General features: G+C 44.0%; 1 protein-coding gene and 1 pseudogene across 4 annotated transcripts in view; both read right to left on the bottom strand.

The window, feature by feature from the left end:
- Positions 1-7170, bottom strand: part of Syt9 (synaptotagmin 9) — a 185512-nt gene extending 178342 nt beyond the window's left edge. For 3 of the 4 annotated variants that reach the window (XR_009585652.1, XM_060367785.1, XM_060367786.1), the window contains exon 1: positions 6729-6996. Coding sequence is in view for 3 of the 4 variants with exons in the window: in XM_060367785.1 (XP_060223768.1) it covers positions 6729-6873 (145 nt within the window). In the remaining variant the exon portion in view is untranslated. Of the gene's footprint in view, positions 1-6728 lie in introns of all 4 variants that reach the window. The other variant, XM_021656417.2, reaches the window with a different exon arrangement.
- Positions 7171-10843: 3673 nt separating this feature from the next.
- On the bottom strand, positions 10844-19237 carry LOC110560467 (elongation factor 1-alpha 1-like; annotated as a pseudogene).
- Positions 19238-21722: the final 2485 nt, after the last annotated feature.

Genomic DNA, 21722 nt, shown 5'->3' with positions numbered 1-21722 from the left:
CATTTCAAACATGTCTTCAAAGCTGTTCCTCTGAGTTTGCTTTGGCCTACAGTCATATTCCTTGAGTCAACTAATGAAATATTTTAAAACAGAAGTGGAAACGTAAAGGTGCTTCCTTGTAATCCCATCACCCAGGAGGTGGAGCCGAAGGATGGCTCAGGAGTTCAAGGTCAGCCTCAGCTACCCATTGAGTTTAAGACCAGTGTGGCTTACATGAGACCATCATTCAGTCATGATACACAGTGAGAGCTCTCAGGATCAATTCCCACTGGGAAAACTGCATAATTCAAGTTATGACTTCATTCAGAATGCAAAAATACATACTCCACACTCAGCCTCTCACAATGAGATTGCTCTCCTGACTTAGTCACCTTTCACGTCCCTGACTTCTGAACTTGTCAGCTGATGAACAAATGGGTGTGTATTTTTTTCTAAGCCAACCACATGGGAACCACACCTGTCCACACACAGAACTGCCAGCATGTCTTCTGTGCTACACAGGGGAGTTCCCTCCACCTTCAGCTTCATTCTTCCTTGAGACTCTGGCCCACATCAAACAGTCTGGGCCTTTGATTGTTTATTCTGAAAGAGGCAGCTGGCAGGGGCCTGCCTTTGGTACTTGCACCAGGCTCTGCTTTTGTTTTTCTCTCTGGATAATTACCTCCTGACTAAACCACTCACTGGTCCATGTAGAGGGATCCTACTGAGATGAAAACACACTTGTTTAAATAAAATATTTATGAAGAAACCCTAAAATGTCACTGAAGTAAATGCAAATTAGACCTTCACATACTGTACATCCCATATGCCACTCATTCCTTGGAAGAATATTTCCCCATTGCAATTAACATTAATTCTTAAAAAAGTAGCCCCACTGTACATAATTACACCAATGACTATTCCTAAGAATTTAGTATATTAAGAATGAGTTTTTTTACCATGTTGGAAAGTTTGACTTAAGGGTAGGTAATATTTAATCACAATTGTTATGAAGATGTTCCCTAAAAAAAACATATTTAATTATTATCTCCCACACATACCTCCTGATAAGAGAGTTCATGATCATTCAATATGAGGTTTTGCAGCGAAGGTCTTATATTCTGGTCCTTTAATAAAATATTATTCAGATAAGGGTTTTCTCAAATTTTTTTGTCTGTTTCTCTAATCCTGAGACAGGGTCTCATACAGCCCAGGCTGGCGTCAAACTCACTATGTAGCTGAGGCTGACCTTGAGCTGGTGTCTCTATCAACCAGGAGCTAGGATTACTAATACATGATGTACGTCACTGTATTCAACTTTTGTTTGTTTGTTTGGTTAGCTTTGGTTTTTGGCTTTTTGAGACAGGGTTTCTCTGTATAACTCTGTCTATATTGGACTGGCTTTGTAGACCAGGCTGCCCTCGAACTCAAAGAGATCTGTCTGCCTCTGCCTTCCCAGAGTGATGGGATTACAGGCATGAGCCACTGCAACAGGCCACATTCAACTTTTAATGTTCTTTTTTCCCTTAAAAGTGGATGAACACAATAAAGTCTTGTGATGCTTATTAAAAGTCTTCAAAACAAAAACTTGGCAAAATATTGTTAAAAGGAAGTTTGGAATCAACTGATATGGGTACTAGCTATACAAAAGCAACAGCCCAATTTCCCCGAGTTTTTAAACCATTTCTTCATACTTTTAGAGTAAAGAAATGTGAGCTGAGCTGAGAAGAGTTAGGTGGATTCTGCCTTCACCTGTGGTCTGTCCTCTACCTTATCATAAATTAGAACCAACCAAGACATGTAAGGAATATATTGACCCAGGGACTTTGGTTTAACTGGTCTAGGAAACGGCGCACTCACTGTTAGGTTTTTGTTGCTACTTTCTTTCTGCTAGAGTCCTTAAGTAATTCTAACATGCAGCCAAAGCTGAAGACCATAGACTTGGAGCTTTCCACAATAAAGTAGTGTTTAGCTGAAAGGAAGAGTCACTGATGATGTGACATTAAAGCTCTGCTTCACGCCTGAGCTGGTAAACATTTTCTAGGCCTTTCTTTAGAAGACGATGAAAATATGCAGAAAAACCTCCAGAACATAACAGTGGGCCATAAATGGGAATTAACACTGGATAGAGAATTCATAACCAAAATACCAACATGACTCTAACTACACACGATTTAACCTATACTTGGAGGATTCAATCCACTGCACACATTAGAATAGAGAAAGCAGGTAAAAGGATGGCTGTGAATATATCTGGGCACAGGGGTCTTGTCTGAGACTGTTTCTCCAACTAAGGACCATGCATGGATATAACCTAGAATCCCTGCTTGGATGTAGTCCATGGTAGCTCAGTATCCAAGTGGGTACCCTAGTTAGGGGAACAGGGACTGTCTCTGACATGAACTCAACGGCTGGCTCTATGACTCCCCTCCCCCACCCAAGGGAGAAGTAGACTTGCTAGGCCACAGAGGAGGACATTGCAGCCAGTCCTGAAGAGATCTGATAAGCTAGGATCAGATGGAAGGGGAGGAGGACCTCCCCCATCAGTGGACTTAGAGAGGAGCAGGGAGGAGATGAGGGAGGGTGGGATTGGGAGAGAATGAGGGAGGGGGCTACAGCTGGGATACAAAGTAAATAAACTGTAACTAATACAAAAAAATAAAAACTTAATAAAAAAAAGTATTTAAGAACTCTCCACTGACATGACTTTTGAGTCAGCTCTTTGTGTCAAAGGCCTCCACGTTCATGGAGTTAAAACAACTGTAGATCAAAAATGTTGGGGGGAAAATATGTCTGTATTGACCACAGGCAACCTTTTTTTCTTCCAGTGGTCTGTAAATAATACAATAACAGGTGGCATGTTGTTTACATGGTATCAAAACCAACAGATTAGTAACAGTGCACGGGAGGGTGTACATAGGTTGTGCGCGAACATTCAATCCTTTTGTATGAAAGGCTGATCATCCTCAGATTTCTTGAATTGTGGGATCCCTGAACCAGTGTCCTTCAGATACTGAGGGACAACTGTAAATGTGACATGACTGAATAACATGCCACTTTGACTTAAGCCCAACTCTCTGTGTAAGTGGAATGCGTCCACAGGCTAACTTAAGTTTGCATCTCACTTTCCCAGGATAGGCCAATCATTGTAACATGCTTCTTGACCTTGAACGCACCGGTGCCTCACTTAAGGGTCCCGCAAAAGTAAAGGTGCAGATTCAGCAAGTGCGGAGCAGGCTTGGGATCTTACGTGAATACCTAACACTTGTTCCCAGCTGCTGCTGGCGCAGGACAAAGGCTTTGAGCTGCAGTATCTCAGAAGACTGTTAAGAATGAACCAAGTGAACTGACCTGCAGGAGGCATCCATGCAGTCCCTTCAGTATCCCACAATGCGGAGACAAAGAGAATGATAAACACATTTAAAACTAGGAAGTGCATCCCAACATCCATTCTTTCCTAGGTGTAGAAACTTTGGGCACAGAGTTCTGACTCTCCCCTCCTAACAGCCACAAATGTAGAACTGAGGAAAGGAATGAGACAGTGAAGATCAGTGAAGGCTGGGGGTGTAGCTCAGTGGTGGAACAAGAGGCTGTGGGTTCAATCCCTAGTGTGAGAGCTTTCAATTTCCCAGAAGGGAAAACCCTCACAACAGGAAATGTACCTCACAACTAGACAGCCTCTTGACTGTCTCCAGTTACAGACTGAACATGGACCAATGGTACTGAGGGACCACTCAGCTGTAGGACAGCTTGGCTAACTACTGAGGCATGGCGCACTCAGTTATGTACCAAAAACTAGACACAAAAAAAGAACTTCCTGCTTTCCCTCCTTACTCCAAGCCTCTTCCTGAGACCTGCTGCTCAGTCAATGGAGCAGCTTAGGTCAGAAGGCTGAGAATAACCCCCAGCTCTTTCTGCCCTCCTTAGATCTCCTGTCAACAAATATTAGTGGCAGTACCATCAAAGTGGTCCATAATCGTTATATCTTGGCATCTCCATTAGGACCATGCTGAGCTTGCACCCCTTCCTGGACAGATCACGAACACATCTGTCTGTCCTTACCCTTGCTCTTCTACAGTATTTTCTCAGCACAGCAGTCTGGCTCACACTTCTCTAACAACTTCTAATGTTTGTATCTCATTCAGAGTAAAAAAAGCAAAGTCCTTCTACTAGTTTACAAGACCCCACATGACCTGTCCCATCCAACCCTTGATCAGATTTCCTACCCCCCATACTCCCCCTCCAGCCACCCTTGAAGTCGGTGTTTCTTAAATCACAGCAATGATGCTTCTGCCTCAGAGACTTTCCACGTGCTCTTCCTGTTGCCTCAAGTACACTGGCTTGTGAACCAGCCTCGCCCCATCTCTGAAAAGGGGGAAAAGGATTGTAGATGCAATGTCATTCTGCTGGGAATTACTTGTTTTCTCCTATAGCTACCAGGGGGGTAGCCATGAACAGAGACACAGGAGGCTGAAACATGCCATTCCTGATTCTTTCACAGAAAAGAGAGTCACCCATTTACAAAGAGGACTCTCTGGGGACCCATCCAGGCAGCTGTACACAGCTGTTCTGGGTCACACTATCCAACAGCAGGGGACACTGCTCACTTAGCAATGTTGCAGCCTCTTCAGCTTTAGGGCACTCTTAGTTAACAAACAGCTTCAGAGGGATGGACACAAATTCATGTGATGTATGTAAGAATTAATGTGAGCAAGGTGAAGGAGGGAGGGAAAAGGGGAGATGTGGACTGAGAGGTTGCCCTGAAGGAGAGGTGGCATGTTGGATGCCATCTTCGGCTGCATTTCCTCCCATCTTTTACTTTCAGGGCCCTTCTCCTGTCTTGTGCTCAGGCTACTTCCTGACACAACGAAAAGAGCCAGAGGGACAGGAGCTACCTCAAAACCATGTGCCCTAGTTTAAGCAGAACACGGCTTTCAGGAAGTCAGGGAACAGCGATTTCCCAGCCTGCCAGCCAGAGTTCCTCTTACGAGGATTATTCCTTGGGCCTCTCCCTCTAGGCCCAGCCAGTGTGGGAACTGGGCACAGGGGAAGCAGCCCCTGCATTAAAGGGAAGAGGGAGAGAATTGACCAGAAAGATGTGGCATGTTAAAGTCCAATTCAGAGCTAGGCTGCACCCTCCTCTTGTAAGGCTGAAGATGACAGCTTGTCTGAGATAACAAGGAAAACCTGCCACACAGAGGCAGGAGCACAGAGAGAGGTTTCAGCACTAACACAGGCTTTGGGAATAGCGTGTTAATAATTGGTTTGATCGTGATATGTAATCACAGAACACCCCACATGTGAGGCATCTTTCTTGGACTCCTGTTGGTGAGGTGGGGCACTCCCATTCATATCTGTGGGTCTATGAGACACATTCTCATCCAGCAAGGAGCCACACACAGGCTGGACAACCAAGCCTCCTGGGAAATCACTGCAATCAGTGTTTCTCCACTTAATCCTCCCCTTTGGAGTAAAACATTAGCGACCATTTGAGAAATGTATTAATGTAGCCACAGACATAAAAAAGAGCAGAGCCTTTGAGTGCAGAAAAATGTGACAAACTTTTAACACCTGCCTTCACCACACATATTTTAGAGGAGCCTATTAAAGGTAGGCTAGTCAAGTCAGCTCGCTCCTCTTTGACAGCCAGGTAATTCTCTATCCTTTGGAAATGTATTTTTATATAATGAGCTGGTCTAAAATGAGAAATACATGTACTTAGTAGTTCGCACAGCAATAGCTTGTCGCCAATTTTTACACGCAGGAACATCAAGGCAAAGGCCCTTCCTTCGTCGCATTTTTAACCAACCAACCATGATATGCCTTTTAAAAATTAAAAAAAAAAAAACTACTTAGATTGGAAAAAAAATATTCGAGAATAAGAGTCCTCCAACTGAGAAGGCGCCCAGGAAACATCGGAAAGGGATGCATTTTCTAGTGACCAGTGATGAGTAAGAAGACAGCGGGATCCACGACAGTTGGACAAAGCAAAGAGCTCAAATAAAACGCCTTCTTCTGACCTTAACTGGTCAGATGCCTAAGCAAATGAACTTTCGAAAGTTAAGAGCCTCACAACTTTCACTAGGACAACTGCCAGCTGCATGACACGACCAGCAAGCCCACCACTCTAGTGTGCTGTGCCGGACTGCCACGGCGGGACAAATTGGGAGCCCAGGCCTCAGAGCCTGCACACCTTGAGAAAGGGGTTCAGGCCCAGCTGCCCTAGACGTATGGCTCCGGGGCCCAGCCCCATGCAAGACCTTCTCTTGCCCTTCTCACCCTAGAGCCTGGAGAGGAAACTGGGAACTCTGACTGAGCAGCTCCGGATGGGAATCAGCTGCAGTCCGGCTGTCCCAAACTCCCAACTTCCCAGAGTTTCCTTGGCTTTCTGAACCCCCCTCTCAGCTCCGAGGCCTCCGCGGCCTCCCCTGGCGCCAGTGGGTCAAGTGGCGGGCGCAGCTTGGAGCTCAGGAGCCGCCCCCAGGTGGCGGGTGTGGTTCCTCCAAACCTGCCCCAGCCCACCCTGGCTCGGCCTCCGCGCAGCAGCCTCCGCCCGAGTTCTCTGCCCGGTTCCGGTATCAGGCCGTGGTGAGCCGCTTTTGGAGACCAATTTGGGCTCAATGGTCACCCCCCTGCCCTCCTCCAGCCTGCGACGCTCGCCAGCCTCAGGCCCTGGCTCGGCCCCCAAGTCCTCATCTCAGGGCCCTCGGGTCGCGCCCGGCGGCGGCAGCGGCGGCGGCAGCGCTTACCTGGGTCGCGGAGCCGGGGTCTGGCACGGTCCCGCAGGTGGTAGATGAAATCTTGGCAGCTGTCGTGCTCCAGGGCCCCTCGGGCACAGAGCTCGGCCAGCAGCTGCAGCGCCTGGTGACAGAGCGCGTCCCTGGCCCCGGGCATCGCCCCCCCGCATCCTCGGACCGCACCGGGCAGGCGGGCGCGGGAGAAAGCCCTCCGCCTGCCAGCTCAGAGCCCCCGCCGCCGCCGCCGCCGCCGCCGCCGCCGCCGCCGGCCGGTCCGCGCTCCCCGCCTGAGCCGCAGCACCAGCCGGGCCGGCCTCCCACCGGTTGCATGCAGCTCTCCGCCTGCAGCTCGCTCGGGCTTTCTCCGTCTCCCGCGCGGCCCCTCGCCCCTCCCCCGGCGCGGAGGGGAGGCGGCGCCGCACAGCCCAGCGCGCCTCTCCGCGCTCCGCCCGCTACTCGCGGCTGCCGGGGGCGGGGCCGGGTCAGAGGTGCGAGCTGCGGGCGGGGGCTGGCCGGGGCTCAGGGCAGGCGAGCCCACGGGGCATCTAGGTCCGGGGTCTCTTCCGCTGCAGAGGGAGCACCTGATTTCGCTCCGGAGCCCCGCGTTCCGAGCGGCCGCGCCCAGGATCAGGATGTGCGAGCCGGTGCGCGTGTCAGGTGCTCTTAGCACCCCATTTCTCCGCCCGGATGCAAACCTAGCATCCCTCTGGCCTCAGGAGCTCCGGTGGATCCAAGGCGCGTTCTCGGTTGTACGGAGCGAAGGCTGGACGGTAGACCACACCTGTGGGGAGATATCAGTACCTTCTTCGAACTTGGAAAGCGCGGTCTGAGCAGAAATCGCGGGCCTAGGGACGTCAGGCGCCCAAAAGCGGGGTTTGGAGTCAAGATTTGCCAACAAAGCGCGGTGGTGATTTGGAGAAGGTGGAGAGGCTCTGATAAGAACTGAGAGCAGATGCATGGCCCTCAGGAAAGATGCCTGGGCTCACCTGGAGTTTCAAAGGACCGGATTGGTTTTCTAAGAAGCTGATTGGAAATGTTGGGGTTGCCAGCATTTCCCTTGACAGGAGGCAGAGGATACAGAATTTGTGGATGTTTGGAAGACCTCAGTCACCTCTCATTTACCCATCTCTTCAGTTTTTTAGGCTCTAAGCCCAGAAATAACCACAAATTATTGAGCTTGTTTGTGTGTTCAAGGCACTGAGCCACGGTCTTTTGTATAATTTCATTTACTTCTCTAGATAGCAGTGTGTGTGTGTGTAATCCCACGCTGCCACTGAAAAAGCAGACTGAGAATGGTACTTGTTCAAGTTCATATGGGACTGGTCTCTGTCTCTTTCTTCTCTCTCTCTCTCTCTCTCTCTCTGCTTCTCTCTTCCCCTCCCCCCCCTCTCCCAGTCCTCCCCTTCTTTCTGTCCATTTTCCCCCCTCACTCCTCTTACACATTTATATAATCCCATATCACACTTCACCGCAGAACAGTTAACTAGCACTCTTAGCTATAAGCTTGTGCTGTTTAAGAGTGTCTCATAGGAGATCATATTGCTCAACAGACAAACTCTGAAGCACTGTGGTGAGTGGCTCTGGGCTTGATGGAGTTTGTACTGGAGTAATAGAGAATGGACAGCTGTAGTTATAAAGATAACTCCAAAGAGCTGTGAAAAGGCACATGAACTCTTTTCTATTTTTCTTACTTTCTATTCTTACTTTTTTTTCCCACTTTTTAAACTTTTTTGTTAAAAATTAAGGCATAGGATTGGGATGCAGATTAATTGGTACAGTGCTTGCCCACCATACTCAAGGCCCTGGATTTCATCCCTAGTACCAAATAAACCCAGCATAGGAGCACATGCCTATAATCCCAGCACCCAGAATGTAGAAGCAGGAGCACCAGAAGTTCAAGGTCTTCCTTGACTACATAACAGTTCCGAAGTAGCCTGGGCTATAGTCACAAACAAAAACATCTAAGACAAAACCACACATTGTGAGAGAGGAAACTAGCTGAGGAGCCCTTCTGGGAGACTGAGCAGGTCTTCCAAAGGAGGGCACAGTTGGGGGGATTGGTATGCTTGGTATGCAAGAGTGGAGGTGACACGGAGGAGGAGGATGGGTGAAGAGGGTTGTATGGAAAGGGGAGGTGCATGTTAAAGCCGGTAACAATGTAACTCTTATGCCATGGTGTCAGAAAGCAGCTGAAAGCTGTAAATTTAGTTAAGTAATAATTTAGGTCAAGATCTGGTGACAGCCTAGACCAGACTAGAGGCAATGGCTGGTTCCAGAAACACTCAAATTTGAAAGGCATTTCAAATATTAGCCAGACGAATTTGAAAGAAACCAAGGCATATATGTTTTAAGAGAAGAGCTGGGTTCTGTAGCCCAAATTTGTAATCCCAGTCCTCAAAAGATAGAGGCTGGATGATTCATCCAAGTTCAAAGCCAGCCAGGTCTACACAGCAATTTTCAAGCTAGCCAGGGCATCTCAGTAAGACTCAAAATATAAAACAACCAAAATAAAACAATTTACACCTTAAACTAGAAAACAAACAAACAAACAACAATAACTCCTTCAAATATCCCAAAGTTTCAGGCAGGTGTTCACGGTGGTGCATGCTTTTAATCTCAACACTTGGGAGGCAGAGGCGGGTGAATCTCTGTCAGTTCAAGGCCAGCCTGGTCTACAAAGCAAGTCCAGGACAGCCAGAGCTCTGTTACACAAAGAAACCCTGTTTCAAACAAACAAACAAACAAACCCCCAAATTTCAAAAGAAGTCTGTCAGTAATGCAAAGGAGAAACTGAGTTGTCACATTGAAGGCCACACCCAGAAAAAGCTGCATAGGAGATAATTCAGCCTTTAAATGGGTGACTCAACAAGAAGATTGAAAAGTGGCAATTAAAAAAATTAGAAGGAAATTTACAGAAGTCCAAGGAGGAGTGATTGATAGTGACTGACAACTGTCAGTTGTAGAGTTTAAAGGAACAGAGGAAACTCAGATGTGTCCCTTTAGAGCTAGGCATCTTGATGCATGCCTGATGCATAAAAATTATTTTCATTGAACTTGTTTTAATGAGTCTCAGGATTCTCTGACAGATTTTCAGTCAAGTTGTTTACCTTTAATCAAGCTGTAACAAACATCTCTACTTGGATTTAACAGCCACTCAGCAAGAGTGATACCAATGCCTAGCACTGGGAACCCAGCTAAGCACTTAGTGCTAGTGAAAACAATGCGTAAACATTGTTGTACACAGGTAAGGTACTCTCCACCCTCACAAGGAAACCTCTCTTTGCAACAGACAGAGACAACTACAGAAAACTACAAGCAATCAAAGCTCAGAGTTGTGGAATCCAGTCCCAACTGATACTTCTACAAAACACTCCTGTACCTAAGGCTTGGGGAACATTACAGAAGAGAGGCAGAAAGACTGTAAGAGCCAAAGGATCGGGGATTTGGTGTGAGATCATGTCTCCTAGTAACATTAGAAGCTAAGCTCCTAAAGTCTTACCAATACGACCTCCCACATGTGAGCTAGACAAGGATGACACCAATGGACATGCCAGACGGAATGGGGGAAAGCCCACTAGACCTCAAAATTACACAAAGAACTACAGGGAACTGAGTAAGACAGGGAACAGGAGAGAAGGTCTTCCCTAGGGAAGAGCTCACCAACTGGTGGTCTAGTGTCAAGTAGTCAGGCCTGAAAACATATGTTCAAGTAATAGTATATGGACTCAGGAGGTTATATTTAGGAGTGTGTGTGTATGTGTGTGTATGCAGGCACACGCACACACATATGCCTGCACTGACAATTAGTGAAAAAGAGGTCGTGAATTTGAAGGAGAATGGGAGAGATATATGTGGAAGGGCTTAGCGGGAGGAAAGGGAAGGGAGAAATATAATTAAATTATAATCTCAAAAACAAAATAAAGTTCTGTTTTAAAAACTAATAGCTTAAAACTGCACACATGGTCACAAATAGGCATCAAAGCAATCTCTTTTCCTCTGAAGGTTTTACAATGCATTGCAATCATTACCTAGCCTTCTACTATTACTTAAACGGCTGATTTAAGCTAATAGTTCTGAGACCACTCCTCCACCACTGATAAAGATGGGAATGGCCAGGGTTACAGATGCTATTCACTTAGCCTTATGACCTTTCTGGGCAGTTCGGTTACCTTGCCAGCTCCAGCAGCCTTCTTGTCCAGAGCTTTGATACCACCCAGAGCAACTGTCTGTTTCATGGCACAAACAGCAAAACGACCCAGGGGAGCATAGTCAGAGAAACTTTTGATGCACATGGGCTTGCCTGAGATCATGTCAATAATGGCTGCATAGATCAGAGTCTGAGACTGTAGGGCCATTTTCCAGCAAATGGAGATCAATCTTTTCTCTAAGCTCAGGAAATTTGTATGCTGTGTGAGCTGTGTGACAACCCAGGACAGGGGCACAACCAGTGCTAATTTGGCCTGAAAGGATCAATCACCTGCTTCCGTCGGTGGGTCACTATTGCTATTACCAGCAACATTGTCCTGTCTAACGTTTGATAGACATGTTCTTTTTTTTTTTTTTTTTTTCAAGGAGGAGGGAATTTATTTGGCTTCCTCTAGGGAAGCCGAAACAGTAACTCAAGTCAGGAACCTAGAGGAAGGAACTGAAGCAGAGGCCATGGAGGAGTGTAGCTTACTGATTTGCTCCCAAGGCTTGGTCAACCTGAATTTTTATTTGATCCAGGCTCACCTGCTCAGGGCTGGCAACAGTGTGTGGAGCCCTCCATCATCAATCATTAATCAAGAAAATACTCCACAGATTTGCACATAAGTCAATCCGATGGAGCCAATTCCCCAGTTGACATCCCCTCTTCCCAGGAGACCTCTTCCTTTCATTTGAGGTCAGAGATTTTCTTCTTTCTTAGTTCCTTCATTGCAGTGGTTTCAATGATCAGACTGTAACTTCTTTTTCTCCTCCGATTGAACTTCTTTTTGCTTTCTTTTGCCCCTGGGTTTTCAGGGCCTTCTTACCACTGTGTGCGTATCTATACTGTTCAAATTGAGTTTTACAGTTCTGTATTTAAGACCTTAACAACCTCTAAGTAGTTATAATTCAACATGTAGGGGACAAGCTTTCATCATCCTTGCCAGAAGCTAGACAACTTTACTGTAATCATACAATTGATAAAGGAGGAAGTTTTGCTCAATATATCTACTTGTAAGACAAAACAAATTAATTTCTTTTGTGTGTGGATGAATCTCTGTGTGTGTTTGTGGGTGTGGTGTGTGTATATATTTGTATGTATGATATGTGTGAGCATGTGTGTGTGTGTGTGTGTGTGCCTATCAACTGGTGGCTAACCTATGTCAATAAACTCTAGGTTTCCTGTTGTGTTTTTTATGATTTTTTTTTTCAATGCAGTTTATTCAGGAACCTTGAACAATCCTCCGACCCTGGGGAAAGCCAGCCCACAGCTTAAATAGCCTCTGGGTAGCCAACCCAGGCATGCCACGTGGGCAATGCAGATAGGTCCACATACATGGAAGCAAGCCAGATCCTCAGCCTTAGCCAAATGTGGAGTTGTTTGTGACAGAGAGCACTCACCATCGGGAAGGTGGAAGGTGGAAACCAGCTCCATCTTTAAGGCGCGGCATTACACAGCTCTCTACAGTTCCCCCTTTTTGTTTTAGACGCATCAGGCAAGAGTAGAGGTCTGATCTCTGATATTAGAAATAAATTGGGACTTTGTACTGATGTTCATTTAGGTGTCATCCACCCAAAGAGCATCAGACCCGTCTGATACCTTTTTCTCAGAGGCGGGACCTGGGGCATCAACCCGCATGCAATCAGACTTGCTCTTCTCTGGGTCGAAAGCGGCTGACCCTGAGTGCAGTGCTTAGACTCGCATCCTGAGCATAACATTTTAGCTTTTTATGGTAGCCAACCATGCTTGGGGAGAATGTCCTGCTTCAATGGCTGTAAAGGCCTGAATGATCATGGCTGCATCACACTGTTGTGAGACTCTAATCTTGCATATATACCACAGGCAAACCAAGGAGACAAACACCAGAAGGCCTGCTAACGCTCCCATGCCCGCCCATTCCTTCAGATGATTCATGGTTGCAGCAATCCATGATGATAATCCTGTGGCTAGTCCTGCGTCCACTCTGGTAGAATTTACTGTGACAATGGCCACTCTCAGCTGTTCCATCGTAGTATCGAATTCTCCAGTCCAATTACCTAAAATATAGCTAGACAATTGTTTAGACAGATTTGCAGCACGGGAAAAATTCTCATGTTATATGCTAGTGACTCAAAGTCCAGCATATTTTCATTGACAGCCAAGTTGAGCGATTTGCCATAGGGTATCAATTTGCTCCTGCACGAGGTCAATCCTCTGATTGAACACCATCAAGCTTCCTTTTAGATGAGCATTAATTCCTTTTTGTACAACTAAGGCATGAGCTACATTGGCTAAAAGATTATTCAGGGTCTGAGCAGTCTGCATAGTATGACTCATGGCTAATGCCCCGGTGGTAGCTCCAACAGCCGCCAATGAGATGGTAGTAACAATGGTGGCTGTAGTTCCAAGATCCCTTTTCTGTCTGAAGAGAGTCATAGCATGAGGGGCATCAACGGGCACAGGCACCCAGTGAGGCATGCGAGTAAGCAGGGCATACCTAAATTTACTAGCATTCCAGCATTGGGCAAAAAAGCAAGTATCATTACCACCATTTCTTGGTTCTATCTGGCTAATAATGAATAAAAATGGGGGATATAGACAAACAGGTGTGGGCTTATAGGAAATATTATGAGAAGCCTTAACCCCCTCGTTGGAACATCCTGCGTCAGTTCTAGAACTAGCAGTGGTGGTGTCCGAGGTCTGAGTAGATTCAGGAGACCATTGCCCCCAGGGGCGAGACATGCTCCATGCCAATTGACTAACTCCATGTTTTCCTCCACTTTTGAAAGTCATTTAAGGTTCGTAAATTATTTTTTTCCCTTTATTTTAAAAAATTTTTCATCAATTACACTTTATTCATTCTGCATCCCCCCATAAGCCCCTCTCTCCTCCCCTCCCAATCCCACCCTCCCTCCTCCCTCTGCATGCATGCCACTCCCCAAGTCCACTAATAGGGGAGGTTCTCCTCTCCTTTCTGATCTTAGTCTGTCAGTTCACATCAAAAGTGGCTGCATTGTCCTCTACTATGGCCTGGTAAGGCTGCTCCCCCCGAGAGGGAGGTGATCAAAGAGCAGGCCAATCAGATTATGTCAGAGGCAGTTCCTGTTCACATTACTATGTAACCCAATTGGACTCTGAACTGCCCTGGGCTACATCTGTGCAGGGGTTCTGGGTTATCTCCATGAATAGTCCTTGGTTGGAGTATGAGTCTCTGGGAAGTTCCCTGTGTTCAAATTTTCTTGTTCTGTTGCTCTCCTTGTGGAGACCCTGTCCTCTCCAGCTCTTACTATTTCCCAGTTCTTACCTAAAATTCCATTCACTCTGCCCAACAGTTGCCCATCAGCTCAGCATCTGCTTTGATAGTCTGAAGGGCAGAGGCTTTCAGAGGCCCTCTGTGGTAGGTTCCTAGGTTGTTTCCTGTTTTCTTCTTCTTCTGATGTCCATCCTCTTTGCCTTTCCAGATGGGGATTGGACATTTTAGTTAGGGTCCTCTCTCTTCCTTAGTTTCTTTAGATGCATAGGTTTTAGTGGGTTTGTCCTATGTTGTATGTCTATATGAGTGAGTATATACCATGTGTGTCTTTTTGCTTCTGAGACAACTCACTCAGGATGATCCTTTCCAGATCCCACCATTTACCTGCAAATTTCATGATTTCCTTATTTTTCATTGCTGAGTAATATTCCATTGTGTAGATGTACCACAATTTCTGCATCCATTCTTCAGATGAGGGGCATCTGGGTTGTTTCCAGCTTCTGGCTATTACAAATAAAGCTGCTACAAACATGGTTGAGCAAATGTCCTTTTTGTGTACTTGAGCCTCTTTTGGATATATGCCCAGGAGTGGTATGGCTGGATCTTGAGGAAGCGCTATTCCTAGTTGTCTGAGAAAGCGCCAGATTGATTTCCAGAGTGGTTGTACAAGTTTACATTCCCACCAGCAGTGGAGAAGGGTTCCCCTTTCTCCACAACCTCTCCAGCATGTGTTGTCACTTGAGTTTTTGATTTTGGCCATTCTCATGGGTGTAAGGTGAAATCTCAGGGTTGTTTTGATTTGCATTTCCCTAATGGCTAATTAGGTTGAGCATTTCTTTAAGTGCTTCTCTGCCATTTGGTATTCCTCTACAGAGAATTCTCTGTTTAGCTCTGTTCCCCATTTTTTAAGTGGATTACTTGGTTTGCTGCTTTTCAGCTTCTTTAGTTCTTTATATATACTGGATATGAGTCCTCTGTCAGATAAAGGGTTGGTGAAGATTCTTTCCCAATCTGTAGGTGGTCGCTTTGTTTTGGTGATGGTCTCCTTTGCTTTACAGAAGCTTTTCAATTTCATGAGGTCCCATTTATTGGTTGTTGCTCTTAGAGCCTGTGCTGTTGGTGTTCTGTTCAGGAAGTTTCCCCCTGTACCAATGAGTTCTAGGGTATTTCCCACTTTTTTTTCAAGCCGATTTAATGTGTCTGGTTTTATGTTGAGGTCTTTGATCCACTTGGACTTCAGTTTTGTGCAGGGTGACAAGTATGGATCTATTTTCATTTTTCTACATGTAGACATCCAGTTAGACCAGCACCATTTGTTGAAGATGCTATCTTTTTTCCATTGTATGGTTTTGGCGTCTTTGTCAAAGATCAGGTGTCCATAAGTGTGTGGGTTTATTTCTGGGTCCTCTGTTCGATTCCATTGATCCACCATTCTGTTTCTATGCCAGTACCATGCAGTTTTTAAAACTGTTGCTCTATAGTACAACTTAAGATCAGGGATGGAGATACCTCCAGAAGATCTTTTATTGTAGAGGATTGTTTTAGCAATTCTGGGTTTCTTGTTATTCCATATGAAGTTGAGAATTTTCCTTTTCAGGTCTGTAAAGAATTGTGTTGGTAATTTGATGGGCATTGCATTGAATCTGTAGATTGCTTTTGGTAAGATGGCCATTTTTACTATGTTAATCCTACCAAGCCATGAGCATGGGAGATCTTTCCATCTTCTCATATCTTCTTCTAATTCTTTCTTCAGAGATTTGAAATTTTTTTCATACAAGTCTTTGACTTCCTTGGTTAGGGTTACTCCGAGGTACCTTATGTCATTTGTGGCTATTGTGAAGGGTGTTGTTTCCTTAATTTCTTTCTCAGCCCTTTTGTCTTTTGTATACAGGAGGGCTACTGATTTTTTTGAGTTAATTTTGTATCCTGCCACTTTGCTGAAGGTGCTTATCAGCTGTAGGAGTTCCCTGGTAGAGTTTTTGGGGTCACTCACGTATACTATCATATCATCTGCAAATAGTGATAATTTGACTTCTTCCTTTCCTATTTGTATCCCCTTGATCTCCTTCAACTGTCTTATTGCTCTAGCAAGGCCTTCCAACACTATGTTGAAGAGATATGGAGAGAGTGGGCAGCCTTGTCTTGTCCCTGATTTCAGTGGGATTGCTTTAAGTTTCTCTCTGTTCAGTTTGATGTTGGCTATAGGCTTGCTGTATATCGCCTTTACTATGTTTAGATATGTGCCTTGTATCCCTGATCTCTCCAGTACTTTGAACATGAATGGATGTTGGATTTTGTCAAAGGCTTTTTCAGCATCTAGGGAGATTATCATGTGGTTTTTTTCTTTCAGTTTGTTAATATGGTGGATCACATTGATGGATTTCCGTATATTGAACCACCCCTGCATACCTGGGATGAAGCCTACTTGGTCATAGTGGATAATATCTTTGATGTATTCTTGGATTCGGTTTGCAAGTATTTTATTAAGTATTTTTGCATCAATGTTCATAAGGGAGATTGGCCGGAAATTCTCTTTCTTTGTTGAGTCTTTGTGAGGTTTAGGTACCAAGGTGACTGTGGCTTCATAGAATGAATTTGGTAATATTCCTTCTGTTTCTATTTTGTGGAATAGTTTGAAGAGAATTGGTGTTAGCTCTTCTTTGAAGGTCTGGTAGAATTCTGCGCTGAAGCCATCTGGTCCTGGGCTTTTTTTGGATGGGAGACTTTTGATAACCGCTTCTATTTCTTTGGGGGATATAGGTCTATTTAGTTGATTTACCTGGTCCTGGTTCAGCTTTGGTAAGTCAAATCGATCAAGAAAATTGTCCATTTCATTTAGATTTTCAAATTTTGTGGCATATAGACTTTTGAAGTAAGTCCTAATGATTGTTTGGATTTCCTCAGTGTCTGTAGTTATATCCCCCTTTTCATTTCTGATTTTGTTGATTTGGGTGGTGTCTCTCTGCCTTTTGGTTAGCCTGGCTAAGGGTTTGTCGATCTTGTTGATTTTCTCAAAGAACCAGCTCTTGGTTTCATTGATTCTTTGAATTGTTTTATTTGTTTCCAATTGATTGATTTCAGCCCTGAGTTTGATTATTTCCAGCTGTCTACTCCTTCTTGGTGTGTCTGCTTCTTCTTTTTCTAGGGTTTTTAAGTGAGCCATTAGGGTGCTTGAATGAGCTGTCTCGAATTTCTTTTTGAAGGCACTTAGTGCTATGAACTTTCCTCTTAGCACTGCTTTCATTGTGTCCCACAAGTTCGGGTATGTTGTGTCTTCATTTTCATTGATTTCTAGAAAGACTTTAATTTCTTTCTTTATTTCTTCCCTGACCCAGCTGTCATTTAGTAACAAGTTGTTCAGTTTCCATGTGTGTGTAGGCTTTTTGTTATTTCTGTTATTGTTGAGGTCCAGCTTTATTCCATGGTGATCAGACAAGATACATGGGATTATTTCAATCTTCTTGTATCTGTTGAGGCTTGCTTTGTGACCCACTATATGGTCTATTTTGGAGAAGGTTCCATGAGGTGCTGAGAAGAAGGTAAATTCTTTTGTGTTTGGGTGTAAAGTTCTGTAAATGTCTGTTAGGTCCATTTGATTCATGACCTCTGTCAGAGACATTGTTTCTTTGTTTAATTTCTGTTTTGTTGACCTGTCCTTTGTTGAGAGTGGGGTGTTGAATTCTCCCACTATTAATGTGTGGGGATCTATATGTGCTTTAAATTTTATCAATGTTTCTTTCACAAATGTGGGTTCCCTTGTATTTGGGGCATAGATGTTCAGGATTGTGATGTCTTCCTGGTGGAATTTTCCCTTGATGAGTATGAGGTGTCCTTCCCCATCTCTTTTGATTAATTTTGGTTGAAAGTCTATTTTATCAGATATTAGAATGGCTACTCCTGCTTGCTTCTTGGGTCCGTTTGCTTGGAAAGTTGTCTTCCAACCCTTTACCCTCAGGTAATGTCTATCTTTGTGTCTTAGGTGTGTTTCTTGTATGCAGCAGATTGCTGGGTTTTGTTTACGTATCCATTCTGTTAATCTGTGTCTTTTTATTGGAGAGTTGAGTCCATTGATGTTGAGAGAGATTAATGACCAGTGGCTGTTAGATCTCTTGATTTTGATGTTGGCTGTGGTCATCAGGTTGTGTGCTTGGTTGCTTTTTGTTTTACTGAAGTGAGGTTATTTATTTCCTGTGTTTTCTTGCATGTAGCTAGCTTTCTTGGGTTGTATTTTCCCTTCCAGTGGATACACATGTTCTTTAATTGAAGCCCACACTGTACCCAGGAAGGGCTTCACTCAAAGCCTCATGGTTCATTTCAACAGACTTTACTTCAGTAGTGTGACACTGACTGGCAAAGGTAACCAACCATCATGCCAGGTTTGAGAACACCAGTCTTCACTTGGCCCACAAATATAAATACCACCAATTTTACCGACATCCTGGAGGGGCAGCTGAAGACACATCAGTGGATAAGCTGGTGGCAGAAGTTAACACAAAGCTCCTAGCAGTATGGCTCTATTCACACCACCATCTTTAGGAGTGACTTTCCATTCCTTGAACCAAGGCTTATCAGCATTTGGATCCAGCATGCTGTCACCATTCCAACTAGAAACTAGCACAAATGCTACTGTGTTAGTGGTATGGCCAAGTTTCTTGACATAGGTGCTACTGACTTCTGCCTGCAGGGTAGCTCCATGGACTCCACTCTGCTGACACCTAGCTATTCCACACAGTGTTCAAGCCAGAGTGGCATGCTCACAGGTTTGTCCATTCTTGAAAACACCAGCATCAAATTCACCAACACCAGCAGTAATTATGCTGGTGTAATTATGTGTCCCGTGGCATCAGTGATAGTCATATAATATTTGCTGGTCTCAATTTCTACAGGGATCTGTCAATAGGGATACCAAGTTCATGTTCAGATTTCAGTTTGTCCAAGACACACTTGAAAGGGACTTTTCCCACCTCATGCCCTGTTTCTCAAACTTTTCAGTTGTTCCTTTGTAAGCCCACCTCATTTGCAGATCAGAATCCTAGAAGTGGAGGACTAGCCCGAATCTACGTGTGCTGTTACAAGAATGCTGATGTGTTTTCTTTTCCCATTTTGATTTCAAGTTAGCATTGGTTTTCTCAACACTCTCATTCTGATAGTCAACTCTTCACAAAGCAGAACAATTTTTAAAATAAAATAAAATAGAAATAAGCATCATTAGGATCAAATACTAAGACATAGAAGAAGTAGAATAGTTACTAAGCAACCACCAACTGGAAAGTTAAATGTTTATACCTGGAGCTTATCAGATAATACTAATATGTGCACAACTGAATTATTTAGATTACCCAAAGCAATACATTTAAATCCCTTAATGTACAACTAAATGCATTTTGAACTGTGCTGTTAACTATGATGGTGTGTGTGTATATACATATACACTTATGCATAGACAGACAGACAAACAGATAGATAGAAGTAGATAGAATCTATCTGATAGTCTTAGATAGCCCAGGCTAACCTTGAACTCACTATGTAACTAAGAATGACTTTGAACCTGTGATCTTTCTGCATCCACCTATAGAGTTACTGGTGTGCTTCACCATGCTCAGTCTTATATATTTTTCTGTTGCTGTTTTATGTCTACTGTACTATACTTGGTACAAAACACATTTCTTAATCTGTTAGTCATAGCATACCACACTGGGAGATGTCATGAGCTAGATAACATTTTCATTCAAGAATAGACTATAATGAAACAGAAAAATTCCTATCACTCAAGTGATGTCTTAGCTATAAAAATGCTACATCCCACTGCATTGCTTATCTTGGCAATGTTGGCATAAACAAACCTACTTGTATTGCTTGTTACATAAAAGTATAGGGTGCACAATTATGTATAGCACATAATACTTACCAATTATAAAAATAGCTGTTACTAAGAAATGAGTATAGAATATTTTATATCATTTAGGGCTTAAATAGTTCTACTTATTAAAACAGTTAACTGTCTATAGCCTTGCGGTGTGTCCTTTAGTAAATATTCCAGAAGAATGTATTGTTAGGGTAGGTATGACAACCCCATACCTGTTATTGTTCTAATTATCTTCCAATAGAATGAGGAAAAAAAGCTAGAAGCCATGATATTGATGACTGTGACCTTGTGCATTTTGGATAAATTGTGCTTCTGTATGTCTTTGACTTTCAAAATAGGTTCCATGCCAGCCTGACTCAACAAGAAAATTCAATTAAAATATATAAAAATATAATAATATTTTCTGAGGAAGAAAAGCTATCAATGGTATTACCCAGATGCTAATCTTGACTATCAAACTGTCAGGCAGGATGTGCCCATTGGTGCACTAGTGACATGACTGTTATGGGAGCAACCATCTACTTTCAGATTAGATTTGAGACCAGCACTCCACAGAAGGAATTCCTGCCTGGTTCTGTAAAGTCATAGGCTCTAGGGAAAAGCATAAAGCTTGTGTTGTGTGGTGTCAAGCTGCCTACTAAGCATTTGTGTTCATAGCCACAGGTTAGTGTTGTTCCTGTTAGTCAAAGAAACTTCTGATTACAATGAGCAATGGTTAATGCAGAAACTCACAACTTGCCAAAGTGCTCATACCAAAGAAGGACATCTGTATCAGCCCCTCCAAAGGTCAGCAAACATCATGAAAGAGAGGGAAGAAAGAATCTTAGAGCCAGAGGATGGGAAGGCATGCCATGAAATGCTATCCTCTGATATGACCTAGCAGTTGTACCCATAAACTCGTAACAACTATAGCTACTCAAGTAGTGTTTACACAAGACTGGACCCATTAACACTCCATCATGGATGGGAGAGGGGCTCGCGAGACCCCATCTTTTCCTGAGGAATTATAAGAAGTTAATTGTTGCTAGGGAGAGAGGAGTCATATTCCCAAGGGGTGTAGCCACTGATAAGTAGCCCTTCCTCAGGTAAATAGCTACACACGCACATTTATGTAAGCAACATTAATTAAAAGCAGTCTCTGTTTCCCTCTCTTTCTCTCTCTGTCTCACACACACATGCACAGAGAGAGAGAGAAAGAGATAGAAATAGAAGAAAAAGTTCTTGGGAAGAAAAAAGTTTCAGTAGGAAAGAAGAAAGGTATGAGAGGCTAGATGACAGGAACAACACAATTAATATGCATATAGCTATGAAATTATAGAAGAATACATAAATACATATAAAAAAATTCTGATTTCTGAGATTCACGCTGGCCTACAAAATTATTTCTTTAAAAGTACCCAAACTCACACTGAGATTCACTTTTCACTGCAACAGTGTTACAGGGTGGGACAACAGAGAGGTGATCAGGTTCAGAGGTCTCAGGATGGAATTGATGCCATTATTAAGGGATGAGTTTGGCCCCTTTTATTTCTCTGTCTTTTCACCTTTTTTTTTTTCCATGTTATAACAACATAGAGGCCCTCTCCTTCCTCTTGGTCTCCCCAGCCTCCAGAATAGTGAGACTGTTATTAATTAGAAATAACTTGGTTTTACCACATGTAACGGCACGTGTCTGTAATCTATGCAGGAAGGCTGAGGTCATCTTGGGCTGCTGGGACTATG

Source organism: Meriones unguiculatus, chromosome 14 (assembly GCF_030254825.1).
Source record: "Meriones unguiculatus strain TT.TT164.6M chromosome 14, Bangor_MerUng_6.1, whole genome shotgun sequence".
Classification (NCBI taxonomy): domain Eukaryota; kingdom Metazoa; phylum Chordata; class Mammalia; order Rodentia; family Muridae; genus Meriones; species Meriones unguiculatus.
This window is presented reverse-complemented; position numbering and strand designations above follow the sequence as displayed.